Source organism: Macrobrachium nipponense, chromosome 33, assembly GCF_015104395.2.
Source record: "Macrobrachium nipponense isolate FS-2020 chromosome 33, ASM1510439v2, whole genome shotgun sequence".
Classification (NCBI taxonomy): domain Eukaryota; kingdom Metazoa; phylum Arthropoda; class Malacostraca; order Decapoda; family Palaemonidae; genus Macrobrachium; species Macrobrachium nipponense.
In genome coordinates, this window is record NC_087219.1 from 50,377,366 (window position 1) to 50,394,937 (window position 17,572).

General features: G+C 40.7%; 1 protein-coding gene across 2 annotated transcripts in view; it reads left to right on the top strand.

Annotated features, from left to right (window-relative positions):
• LOC135203168 (ras-related protein Rab-21-like) overlaps positions 1–17,572 on the top strand; it is a 60,430-nt gene that overhangs the window by 19,898 nt on the left and 22,960 nt on the right. Inside the window, exons 2-3 of one of the 2 annotated variants that reach the window (XM_064232862.1) lie at positions 17,305–17,390; positions 17,495–17,559. In XM_064232862.1, the coding sequence (XP_064088932.1) occupies positions 17,364–17,390; positions 17,495–17,559 (92 nt within the window). In that variant the 5' untranslated portion in view covers positions 17,305–17,363. The remainder of the gene's footprint in view (positions 1–17,304; positions 17,391–17,494; positions 17,560–17,572) is intronic. The other variant, XM_064232861.1, reaches the window with a different exon arrangement.

The following is a 17,572-nucleotide window of genomic DNA, read 5'->3' on the forward strand; positions in this document are numbered from 1 at the left end:
TTCAGCCCATGAGAAGCAGTTCTTCAAGCGGCCTCCCCTGTGTTTCATTACTGAAGAACGCCCCGCTTTCATTGCACAACGGACAGCAATGAAATGGCGGTTAGCGTTTTCAGTCATTTGTAAGCACAGGTTTAGAATCTTGAGATTCTTCTCTCGATTCAGTTGGAAGACGTAGGTTGCATTCATTGCCTACCTTCGTCTTCAACGTCACATAGTGTTGTTTCTCCTTAAGCTGAGATTCAACGTCTATGAGATTTTCTTGCCATCAGGGACCTCGGTCTTTTGAAGGCAATTGACTTTCGCCTTTTGAGTTTATTGCATTAAGAGAATCATCGCCGCGCCGTCCGGCATCGGTGACTAACAAATATTTTATTTGTTTGGTCTCTCGCATAACTCTTAAAGGGCGAAGGTCACGTGACTTACCCGGATGCTTGGACAACTTGCCTCTACTGATTCCGAACCAGTCAGTCGGCAGCTGTCAGAGCGCCCGAGCAGTTACGAACTATGCTGTGGACTTAGTTCGGTTGTTCCAGAGCAATCATTACTTCGTCTTAATAGCTTGTCAGTATGAGTACTGTACATAACCAAAGTCGAGAAGAGGGATAGGTCATACGACTATTCCCTTCTTTTCGTCTTAGGTAACTGCATGACTTCTCTTGAGAAGTCAAGCACAAAGGGATGGGGATTTGTGACGCTCGATTTCGTACCGATCTTCGTAGCGAAGACTCGGAACCCTTCGGTAACTGACGATTGGTTCGAGTCCTTCACAATACCCTCCCTAATGGACGTCACCGCCTCCGATACGAAGGCTATGCTGCTTTGTCCTGTGAAGGTGCGACGGAGCTGTCTGAAGAAACTCGACACCCAGGATGAGTGCGGACGCCTCTTCATCATTCTCTCGCGTTCCGCAAGAACTTCTCCGTGGCGCAGGTAATGAAGGCAGGCGCCTGGTCCAACCGGACCGCATGCACCTCCTTCTACCTTCAGGATATTGCCCACAGTTCCTTGGATCTTTTTCCTTGGGAAACCGTGGTGGTTGCTCAACACGTTGTGTAGTTAACCCAGACCCTCGCAGGCTGAACAGCATCGAGTCCTGGTGTGACCGTAAGAATGGATGAGGAATGAGAGTGTGACTGGCTCCTCTTCCCATCTTTTCTTCCCTCTACCTTTGGGTAGAGGGACACGGTCGTCACCCCTGCTGGGTAAGGACGAGATGCAGGTGAGCTACTCAATAGAGCACCATCCTATCCCTTCAGTAGGGATAGGAGTAAATATCCACCACTTCCTCCAACAAGGGGGAGGAAGAATGGATGCCAAATTGAGACAAACCCATCATTTTATGATTGTCTCTTGCAACAGGAACAAGTTCTTGCTTGCTGGTACGAAGAGATACGCTTGCCTCTCTCTTAGTACTTGGCCCAGAGGTCTGACCATTGATCCTGCGGTGCACACCCGATCAATCGGACAGAGGTTTGGATCCCTCCCTTGCTCTTACGACCAGGGAGGCACTCCAGGGTTGGACGAACACCAGGTCTGTTCACCAAAAAGACTCAAGATTCCTCCCACCAACGAAGTGAGTCTTCCTATTGTAAAGGACCGAGGGTTTGTATTACGTATCGGAACAAATGACAATTTGTCGAAAACAAATTGCATTTTTCCTAACTATAGGCAAACCTGAGGTGTCCTTTACATATAGTCCCACCTCATGCCACCCCCTCACTCTGCAACTTTTTGCATGGGCCTAAAGCAAAAATGATTCTTCACCATCTCGGGCGCGCTGCGCTTGCGCACGATCGGACAAGCAGTTAAACTACCATTCTCCCCTTGTTCGAAGCTTAGGACCGTCCCAGCTGCCGCTAGTTACCTTCCTATTGTTAAAGGGGACCTCAGGTTTGTATAGTTAGGAAAAATGCAATTTTCGACAAATTGTCATTTTTGTTCATGAAACTTACCTGTCAGATATATATATAGCTGTATTCTCTGAAGTCCGACAGAATTTCTAAAACTTACGACACACGTAGTGGGAGTTAGGGTGGTTAGTACCCATTCCCGCCGCTGGGAGGCGGGTATCAGGAACCATTCCATTTTCTATCAGATTTCTTCTGTCGCCGGTGTCGTAAACACCTGTACACACCTCCGCCTCAGGATTTTGGAAACTTTTCATATTGCTTGAGTATCCTCTGACTTTTTGGTTTTTTGATTGGATCGATAGCTGGCATATGGTGATTTGACTGGTTTTTGATTTTGGCTTAGATTTTTCCCTTAAAAATGTCCTGGATGTAGTTCTGCTAGCGCCAGGGTGTGCTCGAAAGTGGAATGCAGGTTAGGCTTCCAAAAGCCTTGGTTGATCCTCACACATTGTGTAAAGGGTGTAGGGGGCTGGGGGCAAGAGTGTAGATTTGATTTGCGCTGTAATGAGTGTGAAAGCTTAGATGATTTGCAATGGAAGACGTATGAATCCTACGTTAAGAAGTTAGAACGTGATAGGATTAGGAGGTCTTCCTCCAGGAGTAAGTCGGGTAGCAGACAGGGTATTAATGTATCTCCCTTCTAACCCTCCTTTAGATTTTGTGTCTCCTAACCCTGTAGTGTTGCCTTCGGGCCCTCAAGTGGTGTCTGCGGAGGGTAATGCCCTTTCGCTTATTCTAGATTCATTGAAGACGCTTGAATCTAAAGTGCTTGCCCTTGAAAACAGGCAAAATAAGTGCAGTGATAGTGCCCTAGTGAAGTGGAGGGGGCGTCAGATCGGCCCTATAGCGCCTCTAGGCTGGGACCTCTGCCGGACTCCCAGGACTCAGGGAGGAGGGCATGTCGAAGGCCGAAGGAGGGTTACGGGGAACCCCCACCGATCTGGCGTCCCTTCAGCAGTTCCTGTGGACGCTTCCCAGGCTGCTAAGGAGCCAGCTCGAAGCACGTATCCTTAAGGATTGTTTCTCGTCTTCCGACGTCCTCCCCGCGCAAGGGGTGGGAATCTCGATCGGATTCGCGACCTCTGAAGAGGACTCTTCAAGAGCTGGACGCTTCACGTCATGCTATGTCTGAGTGGCATTCTTCTCCGGAAAGCGTAGCTTTTCCGCCCCAGAAGAAGTATAGGACGTCATCCGACGATGACGCCCTCGAGCGCCCCAGTCGCTCTAGAGCCAAGGCTGTTCCTGGAGAAGGAAGAAGGCGTCCCCTCGCCCCTCTCCTTCTCACAAGCGCAGCTCGTCTCCGCGTAAGGAGACATCTCAGACGGAGATCATCATTGCGATGCAGCGGCAACTGGACGCTTTACTGAAACAGAAGGAGACGGTCCCGCGTCGAAGGAAAGACGATAGACTACCTATCAAGAGATCTAAGCAGTCTTCTCTCCAATGGCTCCTTTTTCTTTTTCCCGTCCCCGTCTTCTGATATTTCGCCCTCTAGACGTCGTTTTGCTTCCCCAGGGTTCAGCTAGAGGTGACGGTAGACGCCAAGTTAGAGAGAGTTCTCTGCAGGCTCCTCTCCTTCCCTTCCCGTAGAGAGGACGCTCGGCGTTCCGACTTCGACGCTTCTGCTGACGACGATTTGCGTTCTGCACCTCTGCGACATGACAGTGTGGACGCTCAACGTTATGTTAGTCGGCAGTGGATCAAGTTTCTTCGCTGGACGTTCGGAAGGACGCTTCGCGGGACGGTAGAAGAGTCTCTTTGATGGACGCTCCGTTGGACGCTTCGCTGGACGCTCGGTTGGACGCTGATTTGGACGCTCGAGAGAACGCTACATTGGACGCTCAGATGGACGCTCGTAGACATTCTAGTAAGACCTCTGTGGACGCGAATGTGGAAGTTCGCTGTCACTCGGATGTGGTTCCCGAGACTTTGGCCACGTTCGCCTCTAAAAGTGACTCCTGATCCTGTTACTGTTAAGGATCCGTTACCCCTCGTCTTCTTTCATCGTTCAGATAGGAGACTTGGAGCTAAAGGACTTCTGCCTCTTCCTTCGGACTTGCACTCGGTAGGGAAGAAGGAGAACTTAGCGGTTCTTCGGAGGATGTTGATGATGATCAACCTGCTACGTCTGCCTCGTCAGATTATCAAGTTTTGGCACGACTACTTCGTGATTCGTTTGGCGATACTTTTCAGCCAGCTGCTCCTCCTTCTCCTCCTTCTCAGTTTTCGTCGTCGAAGACAAGTAAGTCTCCAGGTTTCGTGAAGATGAAGACGTCGTTATCTACGAAAAGAGCTTTCCGGAAGGTAAACGCCTGGATGGAGTCTAGGAAAGCAAAAGGAAGAACTACTTTCGCCCTGCCTCCGTCTAGACTTAGCGGTAAGGCAGGGATGTGGTATGAGACAGGCGAGGAATTAGGATTGAAGGTTCCTACGTCGGCTCAAGGTGATTTCGCCAGCGTGGTGGATGCCTCAAGGAGGGCCCTTTTAGCATCGGCTAAGGTTTCTTGGACGACGTCCGAACTGGACCATCTTTTGAAGGGACTATTTAGGTCCTTAGAAGTTTTGCACTTTTTAGACTGGTGTCTTGGAGCCTTAGACAACCAATCTCGTAAGCCAGACTCGATCAGCTTGGGGGAGCTGTCCAGTGTATTGCATGCAGGACAAGGCCGTCAGGGATGGCTCAGAGGAGTTAGCCTCTCATTTTTCAGCAGGGGTTCTTAAGAAAAAGGTCGCTTTATTGCAACTTCGCGGCTAAGTCTGTCTCTCCCGCTCAGAGGACAGAACTTTTGTATGCTCCCTTCTCGAGTCATCTCTTCCCCCAAGCTATGGTGAAGGATCTGGCAGTGAGTCTGCAGGAGAAAGCCACACAAGACCTGTTGGCTCAGTCTTCGAGACGTCCGGCTGGCCCTTCAACGTCGTCAGGAACGCAACAGTTTAGAAAGCAGAAGCCCTTTCGTTGGAGGGACTTCCGCTAGATCGTCTCCTCGAAGGAAGAAGCCTTCCTAGAGGTAGAGCCCCTTCAAGTCTAGGGGTAAGAAGTGAGAGATCGTGCCTTCAGTCACCGGTAGGAGCCAGGCTGCAGTTGTTTGCAGAAGCCTGGAGAGTAAGAGAGGCAGACACCTGGTCTCTCGACGTCATAGAGAAGGGTTACAAGATCCCTTTCATAAAGCCGCCCCCGTTGACTTCCACTCCCAGGGACTTGTCCCCATCGTATCCGCTAACAAAGCGAAAGATTCTTTTCGACCTGCTCGAGCAGATGCTCGAGAAAAGAGCAGTGGAACAGGTTTTAGACCTGGCAACGCCAGGATTTTACAACAGATGTTTCTTGTACCGAAACAATCGGGAGGTGGCGGCCCGTCTTGGATGTAAGTCGTCTAAACCTCTTTATAGAGAAGCAGAGGTTCAAGATGGAGACACCTCAGTCCAGTTCTCGGGCCTTAAGACCTGGAGATTGGATGGTATCACTCGACCTCCAGGACGCCTACTTTCACGTCCCGATACATCCCCAATCGATGAAGTACCTTCGGTTCGTATTGAAAGGGAAGGTCTTCAATTCAGGGCTCTTTGTTTCGGACTGAGTACGGCTCCTTTTACTTCACCATCTTAATGAAGAACGTGGCGAGGTGGCTCCATCTTTCCAACATCAGAATCTCGCTCTATCTAGACGACTGGCTCATACGAGCCTCCTCGCAGACCCGGTGCCTGAAGGATTTGAAGACGACTCTGTCTTTAGCTGCGTCCCTGGGACTTGGCTGGTGAACTTCGAGAAGTCACATCTGACCCCACACAGTCCATCGTGTATCTGGGGATTCAGATGGATTCAGTGGCTTTTCCGTCCCAGGAACGTCAGCAACAATGCATAGAAAAGTGTCAGCCTTTCTAGGGAAAGATTCATGCTCGGTGAGGGAATGGATGAGTCTGCTGGGGACCATTTCCTCGCTGGAGAAGTTTGTTTGCCCTGGGAGGCTACACCTCCGACCTCTTCAGTTCTTTCTGTCGGACAGCTGGACAGAAAAGGACAACTTCGACATGAAGTTAAACATCTCGGAAGAGGTGAAGAACCATCTAAGATGGTGGCTCGATCCGTGGAAGCTGTCAGAGGGTAGTATCCCTCAAGCTTCAGAACCCCGACCTAGTGTTGTTCTCCGACGCGTCATCCACGGGGTGGGGAGCAACTCTAGGGGGGGAGGAAGTGTCAGGTACCTGGAGAGGGGAACAGGTAAACCCTGGCATATCAACTTCAAGAGCTGGCAGCGGTTCAATTAGCGCTCCAGTTCTTCCAGAACAAAGTCTCCCGTCGTGTGGTTCAGATCAACTCGGACAACACCACAGCCCTTGCATACTTGAAGAAACAAGGAGGAACACACTCTCGCTCCCATGTTTTCTCTAGCAAAAGAGATCTGCTTTGGGCGAAGGAGAGAGAAGTCACAATATTGACAAGATTCATTGCCGGAGTCGAGAACGTCGGGCAGATCTCTCGTAGACGACAAGGACAGTTATCTGCCGACAGAGTGGACTCTCAATCAAGAAAGTATGCCAGGAACTGTGGGGTCTTTGGGGATGCCCCTTAGTGGACATCTTCGCAACATCAAGGACGGCGAGACTTCCTCTATTGTATTCTCCCGGTTCTTCGATCCGGGAGCAGTAGCAGTAGACGTTCCCATTCTATGGGGATTGGAACGGGCCTGGATCTCTACGCTTTTCCCCCCTTCAAGATCCTGGGGGAGATGATGAGAAAATTTGCAGCATCGGAGGGCGGGACGAGGTTGACCTTAATCGCCCCCTTTTTGTTTTGGCCCGCAGCGATCTGGTTCACAGAGGTGATGTTCTACCTAGTGGATTATCCGAGATCTCTTTCCGTTAAGGAGAGATCTACTCAAACAGCCCCACTTCGGAGTTACCACAAAAAACCTCTCCGCTCTGAGTCTGACTGCGTTCAGACTATCCAAAAAGTTGGCAGAGCGAGAGGTTTTTCGAAATCAGTGGCTTAAAGCTATCGCCACCGCGAGGAGACATCATCAGTCGCGGTTTACCAATCGAAGTGGGCAGCCTTTAGAAGTTGGTGTAAGAGAAAAGGAGTTTCCTCTACCACTACCTCTGTGAGCCAGATCGCCGACTTCTTGCTTTATCTGAAACAAGATCTAAAGTTGGCAGTGTCAACTATTAAAGGCTACAGAAGCGTTCTATCTGTAGTCTTTCGCCATAGAGGTTCTTGACCTCGCTAACAATAGGGATCTCCATGATCTATTGAGATCTTTCGAGACGACCAAGGTACCACTACCGAAGCTACCTTCGTGGAACCTGGATGTGGTCCTAAAATATTGATGTCAAATCGTTTTGAACCTCTTTCATCTTCGTCTCTACGAGATTTGACGAAGAAAACTGTATTCCTAACTGCTCTGGCGACGGCAACAAAGAGAGTTAGCGAAATACAGGCTATCAGCAAACACGTCGGTTTCAAAGGGCATAATGCAGTCTGCTCTTTGAATATGTCGTTTCTGGCCAAAAACGAAAAACCCTTCCAATCCGTGGCTAGAACATTCGAGATCAAGGGTATGGCTGAGATCATGGTCAAGAGCCAGAAAGAGTCCTGTGTCCTGTTAGGGCTCTTAGAGAGTATATTCGTAGAACGAAGGATTGCCGAGGTTCTGCAGAGAACTTATGGTGTTCGGTCAAGAGACCAAACATGCCCATGTCCCAAGATGCACTGGCATTCTTTTAAGAAACACCATTAAAGAGGCGCACGCTTCTTGCAAAGACAGTGACTTGAAGATTCTTAAAGTTAACGCGCACGAAGTAAGGGCTATTTCGACCTCAATAGCCTTTCAGAAAAACATGGCTCTTAAAGACATTTTAAGTGCTACTTTTTGGAGGAGTAACTCAGTGTTCGCCTCTCACTACCTACGGGAGGTGAGAACGACCTATGAAAGCTGTTACTCTCTCGGACCATACGTCGCCGCAGACACTATTTTGGGGGCAGGGGGAGGAGGTGGTAGCACTCATCCTTTCCCATAGAAAAGGGTAGGTGAGTTTTAATAATTTGTATGTTTATGGTTGTAGGTCGGCTGCCGAGTACAGTCGTCCCTTCCTTTAGCCTTTGGTATATGGGAGTTTGTTGTTAGGCTAACTTAGGTGGTGGTTTGTGCCTCGTTGCCCTCGGAAGTATGGTCATGGTCTAGTCACATTGTGGTCCCGTCCCCGTTGACAGATCATCTAGAGCGCACCAACTACATAGGTCACTACCTTGTTGGTAACTCTAGTGAAGCAGAAGCAGGCTTGGGTGACAGTAATCACGAAGTCAGCTATGCTAACAGGTAAGGAACCAAGATGTCAATCATATACATTTATATGTTTCTAAAATCCTTTTTTCTGTCTCTCCCACCTCCAAAGGTGGGATTCAGCTATATATATATCTGACAGGTAAGTTTCATGAACAAAATGATATTGTTAAGATACAATAAAGTTTGTTCATACTTACCTGGCAGATATATATAATTTAGTACCCACCCACCTCCCCTCAGGAGACAGTGGAGATAGAAATCATGTAGAAAAATGGGAATGGTTCCTGATACCCGCCTCCCAGCGGCGGAATGGGTACTAACCACCCTAACTCCCACTACGTGTGTCGTAAGTTTTAGAAATTCTGTCGGACTTCAGAGAATACAGCTATATATATATCTGCCAGGTAAGTATGAACAAACTTTATTGTATCTTAACAACCCCCCCCCTATCATATTATGGTTCATATTAATCTTTGAAATATTATTAATACTAGTTTTAAAGTAATCTTACATTTTATGTTTATACATAAATACATACTATGTACGTACTGAATGACTTAGTTACGTATGTGAAACATAATTCAGTCCCCCATAAGTATTCAGTCTGCACGTTTTCTTTCATGCTGTCACTATTTGAGACATCCATTTTCTTTTTACAAGGGAACAATGGAATGTGAAATCACAAATACCAAATGTCTACTTAAAGTATTAATCCTACATCAAATATACCATTGAATTGGTATTATTTAATATCATTTTAAAGTCATCTTAAACATTTTACCATTAGAAATATATAAACAGCCAATAGCAGAGAGAGAGAGAGAGAGAGAGAGAATGTTATTGTTACTGTTTAATCTCATTAAAACGTAATATTATTTGTAAAACTAGTACTGTATATTATTATTTTACCAAAAATAAAATGTAGTAATGTCCTTAAAGATATACTTATACATACACTTCCAGCCCAAACAGAGAGCGAGAGTTACCACTAGCGCATGCTAGTATCTCGTGTGGAGAGAGAGAGAGAGAGAGAGAGAGAGAGGGTTGTCCTTATTTAAAAGAGTGAAATGGATATATAGATTATTGTACTTCTTTAAAACTACTATCACATGTAAATTTTGAGATTAGTTTATTATTATTATGCGAAAATATTAATAAACATCAACATGTGCCACATAAATTATCTCACATCAGCAAAAGAGAAAGAGAGAGAGAATTTCAATGATCCATAGATGGCAACACTGGATTTGACAGTTGGAACCCAGCCAACCAAGCTGGCTACGTAACAAGACACGGGGTAAATGCATTTTCTTTTATTCTTGCATAATTCTTTTTATTTAGAACCTAAAATCTTGCTAATTCACTTTAGCATTTTCTTAATGAATTTATATTATTGCTGTTTACATTAATATTGATATTTGAAAATTAGTAAATCATCATCCAAAAAAACATACATCGCTTTGAGAGAGAGAGAGAGAGAGAGAGAGATAGAGAGAGAGATTATCGTAGTATTTGTAAAATACTTTCACTTATGATTTTTGTAATTACAGTTATTATTATATTATTATTATTATATTATTATTATTATTTTGAAAATATTAATAAACATATTAAGCATATATGTACCATAAAAATCTCTCATCTCAGTAAGAGAGAGAGAGAGAGAGAGAGAGAGAGACGAGAGAGAGAGAGAGAGAGAGAGAGAGGGGGGGGGGGTGGAAATTTCATGAGCTCTTGATGGCAGCAACAAATCAGCTCCTTCCCCCTCCGGTCACTTAACTTGATATGTATATCTGAGTTTTAGTACCTGGAGTTAGAGAAAGAATCTGACTGTGATTTCCTTCATTCTTCCATAATTTTTTTAATTTATAAGCTAAAATCTTACTAATTCACTATGGTATTTTCTTTAATGAATTGATATTATTGCTGTATAAATTAATATTAATATTTGAAAATAGTAAATCATTTATTTTATCATACAAAAAAATACATCTTTGTAGTAGAGAGAAGAGAATTATTATTTTATTATGTGATATCATTTCAACTTATTAAACTTACTAATACAGTATTAATCAAAATTAATATTCGAAAACAATTAGTAAATCATTTTTGTATTATAAAAATGTATTTAGTCATGAAAATAAACATCAAAATACACTAATTAGTGATTATTTTCGTTGGAAAATTCCGCGAATGGGCGAGTCCGTCCACGAATAATTTCTAGATAGGTTCCAAAGAAAAATCCGCGAATGTGTGAGTCCGCGAATCCGGAGAACGCCAATAGGGGGGGAACACTATATATATATATATATATATATATATAGTATATATATATATATATATATATATATATATATATATATATATATATATATATAGATATATATATACATATATATATATATATATATATATATATATATATATATATATATATATATATATATATATATATATATGAATAATTATCACATCGAACGTGATCCATTATATATCAATTCAAGCTACAAATGTCCTTTAATATCTAAATTCACTTTACCTCCCAAATGATATATTTTCATATATGTACCGAAGGGGAATTTTTTAATTGATAATAATTTCGTCCCCCCATGGGATCGAACCACCGTCCAAGTGGACGGGGACGAAATCAGGACAGTCAGTGACGCTATCCAATAACAACAGGCAGTCCCCCCGGTGGTTTACGACGGTGTCGGCTTACGACGTTCCGAGGTTACGACGCTTGTCAATAGACGTTATTTCCAGGGGTACGACGCTTATAATGGCTCATCTTGGCGAGATGATATGACACCAAAAATGCAAAATAATCAATATTTGAAGTTTTTTTGATGAAAAATGCCATAAGAATGCAGTTTACATAGTTTTCAATGCACCAAAAGCATTAAAAGTAAGGTTTTCTTAGGATTTTTGACGATGTTCCGGCTTACGACGATTTTCGGCTTACGACGCGTCCCACGAACGGAACCCCCGTATATATATATATATATATATATATATATATATATATATATAATATATATATATATAAAAATATATATATATATATTATATATAGTATTATGTAATATGTATATGTAAAATGATGTATATATTATATATATATATATATATATATATATATATATATATATATATATATATATATATGTCTTGTTGAAAAGGATTGCTGCATCAGCTCCATTAATTTTGTATAGAGTCTACTCTATTTTCCTTATTAAGGATTTCTCAATGTTGCTGAAACTGGCAAGCAACGTGTCAAAGGGGATCGTCAAATCCAGTGTAGTCATATTGAATTATCTTTATTACTGCTATATACATATATTACTGCTACAAGTTTCTCTCTCTCTCTTCTCTCTCTCTCTCTCTCTCTCTCTCTCTCTCTCTCTCTCTCTGACATTTCACCCAGATCTGCCTGGCAGATCTGGGCGAAACGTGAGAGAGAGAGAGAGAGAGAAAAAAAACTTGTAGCAGTAATATATGTATATAGCAGTAATAAAGATAATTCAATATGACTACACTGGATTTGACGATCCCCTTTGGCACATTGCTTGCCACTTTCAGCAACATTGAGAAATTCTTAATAAGGAAAATAGAGAAGACTCTATACAAAATTAATGGAGCTGATGCAGCAATCCTTTTCAACAAGACTGTTTAAAAGAGGGTCTACTACCCAAGATATATATATATATATATATATATATATATATATATATATATATATATATATATATATATATATATATATATATATATAATATATATTATATAATATATATATATACAGTGGACCCCCGTATTTGCGTTCTCCGGGTTCGCGGACTCACACATTCGCGGATTTCTCTTGGGAACGTTTCCCCGCATTATTCGCGGAAAATTCGCGCATTTGCGGTATTTTTCTATGAGAAATATTCACAGATTCCTGGTTTTTTTTATCAATTTCATCATAAAATGCACTTTTTGTGATAAAACTATTAAAAAAACCAAGTATGAAAATTTTTAGTTGTTTTTATTGACTTTTAAATAACAAAATAGGCTGTTTTTAGAGTTTTTATAGGGGTTTCAAACATTCGCGGGTTCTAACTATTCACGGGGGTTCTGGTACGCATCCCCCGCAAATACGGGGGGATCACTGTATATATATATATGTATATATATATAGTATAGTACTATAGAATTTACTGTACAGTACATGTGGGTGTCTAAAGTATGTAAAGATATAATAAAGTTTATACAGTGTACAGGTAGCTGTAGTGTTCAGGTTACGATCATTAGTCTTACGATAGTTCGATTTTATGAGAGATCAATTTACAATGGTCTAACTTTATCCATCTTCTAGTTACATAAGTTCAATAACAGCAAAAGAGAATGATGAAAGTATGGTGTTAACGTTATACTCGTTGCGTGAACGTGTACAGCCATGAACAACCGAACGAGAAACTACTATTTTTTTTTCTAAGTACAAGTACAGTAAGTTCCAGAAGTGAAGCGACAAATCTCAGAATTAATCGTACTTCTTTAGAAACTCATGGGGTTGCCAGTTAGTATATTTTATTTCAATTATTGTCATCCTATCTATCTGATAATACGTATCAGTGATTAACTGTATAAGCGCACAAAGTATTTCCCCAGTGAATGATCAATGTTAGTTCAATACTTGTTTATTAAAAGAAAAAAAAAATTTCCCCCAAAGAAACATCTGTGGGTCTCAAAGTGTGATATCAAGTGTTCACCATAGAGTGGCAGCAGGAACCAAGTGCATAAGCATTGGCCTAATATTTATAAATTAAGTTTCTACTTTTATAGCGTTATATCGAAAGTTATTATGTTTTCTTTTGATAAAGCACAGAGAAGTTTAGCATCTGATTAAATGAAATATAAATAAGACGAAATCCAAGTTATATGCGCGTTTAGCATTGGTTACAATTACATGGTTGCGCCTATTTCACGAATCAAGGAAATATATTTTCCAGCTTGTTAGTTAATAATTTCATCGAATTTCTCAACTGTGCAAATTTTTGCATGTGGAATTGCGTTCAGGGTCGCACCAAGCAAGTATTTTCGTAGGTTTCCACCTTTTTTTTTTTTTTTTCAGTGCATAAGTGAGACTATTCTTGTCCATACGATCTGGTGTGTGAATAAGCTTGGCGAGCATTATTTTAATTCGAGTATCTCCTGTTATGCTCTCTCTCTCTCTCTCTCTCTCTCTCTCTCTCTCTCTCTCTCTCTCTCTCTCTCTCAAGACGTTTTTATCTAATCAGGAATAACCAGAGTTCTGTTCTAAGTATAAAGCACTAGGCCTATTGGTCATGCTCGGGTGCTTTTTTATACGTATATATATATATATATATATATATATATATAATATATATATATATATATATATATCTATATAATATATATATATATATCCCCAAAAAACTCATAAATTTCTGTGATACAATAATGCTTGACTGGATTGAACTAATTACTGGTCGTCCGTGGAAATATGAATTTGGGTGATATCCCTCTCTTATGATACGCCCACTTACGCAAATTCAGTCTTAAGTTTCACGGTTGGGATATGATTCGAAGATTTGAGGTAAAAGGTTGAAGTGAAAAAGGTGGAGTTAGTATTGTGGGTAGAGGTAGAGGTAGAGGGGGGGAGGGGTGGTTGGGGTATGTCGTCTCCCTACTTAACCAGGTGGTGATATTACGGGTGTTCTGGTTGCTTGTGACCGTCTTTCTTATTTTTTTTTGTATAGGGAGTGTTTTCCAGGTGCAAGGACAGGTCCTGGTGTCGGTCCTGAAGGTTCCATCTTTGCCTAAATAGCAGACAGTGGCCCTGCATTGTAAGCCTTGCAATGCCCGGAACTAGGCCTAGTCACCTGAGCGTAGCAGCAGCAGTTAGAGCCTTTCTCGAAGATGATGTTTTATGCTCGGTCCTCGAAGCTAGAATCAGAACTACCAACCACACCAACTTCTCTATTGAATCTAGGTGCATTCATGGTTGATTATGTTTAATGTCGCGTAGATTTTCCCTTTACATTCTATTGATACTTGCATGGTTTTATGCATCTTCGCTAAAATAATTGATAATACACTATGATATTAAATATTTGTTTCCACATTGCTCGAAATATACATTGGTAATGTTGGTAATCCTGTGTTGAACGAGAATTTCAAATTGTTTCGTTTCTATAGTTTGAAGTAATTTTGGTATACTTTAAAATAATTTTGGTATACTTTAAAATAATTACTATTACCGTAATTTTTTCTTATGATTGTTATAAGTATCATGGATTTGATATTTGTGCATCATATGTTAGCTTTATTTTGCTTGATAGAGCTTTCACTGTAGAAAAAAATAAATTTTTCAGCTACGAGTTGTAGTTGCCAGTTAGTGAATTTCGAACGAAATCCTCTGAAATTTGTCGCTTCAGTTTTGGAACTTACTGTACAACCGAACTGGATAACATCTGTTTGGCTTGTATTTCGATCATCGTACTACAGTGCAACATTACCGTATTTGTTATAAATGGCGTTATGTATAGAATAGAACTGAGATATCTTAATGTAATAACTTTATTCGCTATAGATCAGAGATCAATATAGATTAAAGATCAATCGGGAAATATAACGTTAAATTTAAACCTAGTTATAACTGAAGCTGAGAAAACTGTTCAAGCTGCTAATGACTATTATCGTACATCGGCAACAAGGATAAAACTGCAGTAAACGTCTGCCATCACACACAACTGTAGATAAAATCATTTTAATCAAAACTACTGTGCTTGAAAGAACACATTTTACTGTTGGTTTCACGCCGATATAAGATAAATAACGTAAAGTTCGTATTACGATGATATAAAGGATTACGTATTGCGAACGGAATCACGTAATTTTTTACGCAATAAACATGCCGCCAACGTAATCTGTTAACGAAAAAAAAATAGTAGTTCACATTCACAACGAGACATTCAATAAATATTTCTACCTAAAAACACGCTGTATATGGAAAAATAACTTTGTCTCATATAAGTAAAGTATATAGATATTCGTTTATGCTAACTAGAAGCAAGAGCATTCGCTCAGAATTGCGTTATGGTGAAACAGACTCGTATTCATCAGCTGATTTCAAACCACAACATTGGCCGCTCCGCGGAATACGGGCTTAAGTTTGCCGTAGTATTTTAAAATACAATAATATGAGAATACATACAATATTCTTGGATACAGTGAAATAATGTATAACTTTTTAAAGGATTTATGGAAAAGATGCATAATTAATAAAATAACACAATGCATTTTTCGGAACTGGCGGACAAGAACGAACATGAAAAACCATCCCCTTACACAACGTGGAGCGTAGTTACAAAGGCTGCCTTAATTTGTATCTTATTTCTGTACAAAAATTAGAATACCTTTACGCAATATATTTTCATACACATTTTAAACATGAAAGCATAAACATTTGAAAAATCGACACATCGATCGCTAAATTTGCACTTTTTTTTTTTTAACTCGATATTTTCGGAAGAGCGGCAGACGGCGGCATACAAGAACGAACTTGAAAAAAACATCGTAGTCGATAACTTGAAGGGGAGTTTCAAAAGCTGCCTTTTTATCATATTTCTGCACAGAAATAAAAATACCCTATTCGTAGTACATTTTCATACACATTTTAAACATAAAAGCATAAACATTTATAATATCGACACATCGATCGCTAATTTGCACTTTTTTTAAATCGATATTTTCGGAAGAGCGGCAGGCGGCGGCTTACAAGAAAGAACATGAAAAAACATCGTAGTTGATAACGTGAAGGGCAGTTTCAAAAGCTGCCTTTGTATCATTTTATTTCTTGTAAATAAATAAAAAATGCCTTTCACGTAATACATTTTCATACACATTTTAAACAAAAGCATGAACATTTATGAATCGACACATCCATAGCTAAATTTGCACTTATGTAACTCGATATTTTCGGCATAGAACAGCGTCAGAGGCATATATTTTACGCTAATGCCTACGTAATAACTCCATAAAATTTGTTAATATAATTTGCATAACCTTTATGGTCTGAACGGCATTTCTACATATGTATGAACTCGTTAGACAACGGCGCTAGCGGCGCTGTAACTGAAATTTGTGCCGTAAAGATACCTTTAAAAAAAATTCCTTATTTTCTTAATGAATATTTTTGACGACCGCCGTAAAACGATTCGCCGTTGAGTGATTGTGCCGTTAACCGCGGGCCGCCTATATATATATATATATATATTATATTATCTATATATATAATATATATATATATATATATATATATATTATATATATAGGCCTCGGTTAGTGGCAGGGGTTCCGTTCCTGGCCGCAGACGCTAAGCGATTTTAAAGCCTGCGGCCGGCGCACACCTTCTTTCGAAATTCTAGACCAGTTAACAGCGCCCTAGACCAGTCAAACAGTGCCTTAATCCCGCGATGGTGCAATAAGTTAAAATTATATTTATGCAGTATAGATCTATAGAATTTTACTGTACAGTACATTATAGTATTGTAAATACTGTAAAGTGAAAAAAGCATAGCTTTAATCCTTTGGGTGTCTAGAGTATGTAAAGATATAATAAGGTTTTATACAGTGTACAGATAGCTGTAGTGTTCAATTCTCGATAATTTGTCTTACGATAATCCGATTTTATGAGAGACAAATTACAATAGCCTAACTTTATCATCTTCTAGTTACATAAGTTCAAAAACAGCAAAAAGAGAATGATGAAAGTATGGTTTTCATTTTATACTCGTTGCATAAACGTGTAGTGCCATGAAGAACCGAATGTGAATTTTAGACTTTTTTTTTCCTAAGTACAACCGAATTCGATAACATCCGTTTGGCTTGTATTTCAATCATCGTACTATAGTACACTTACCGTAGTTGTTATAAATGACGTTATGTAGAATAGAACTGAGATATCTTAGTGTACGTATATGCATAGCTACTTCTTGCAGGTTTTGATATCAGTAAACTGGGTTCAGCATTCACTGAGGATAAGAGAAAGTGCCCTCTTATCCTGAGTCCATTTACACTCTTATCATGTGTTTTAATGTTTATCATTACAGTACAATACCCACCCGCAAGACCAACTGAAAGAGAATTCTTTGACATTAGTACGATCACCATGGAGCTCTGGAAAGACCATGGAAAGGTAACCTCTTAAGGACCACCAAAAATAGGTTTTTCCTATGTTGGAACTTTTTTTTTTTTTCCAGACTTTAATTGACTGTTTTTATACTTTTGACATTTTTCCAGGCTTCATTTCTCACAAAGCGAGTAAACATTAGCGGCAAAAGAGTGAATCTGGCTATATGGGACACTGCGGGTCAAGAG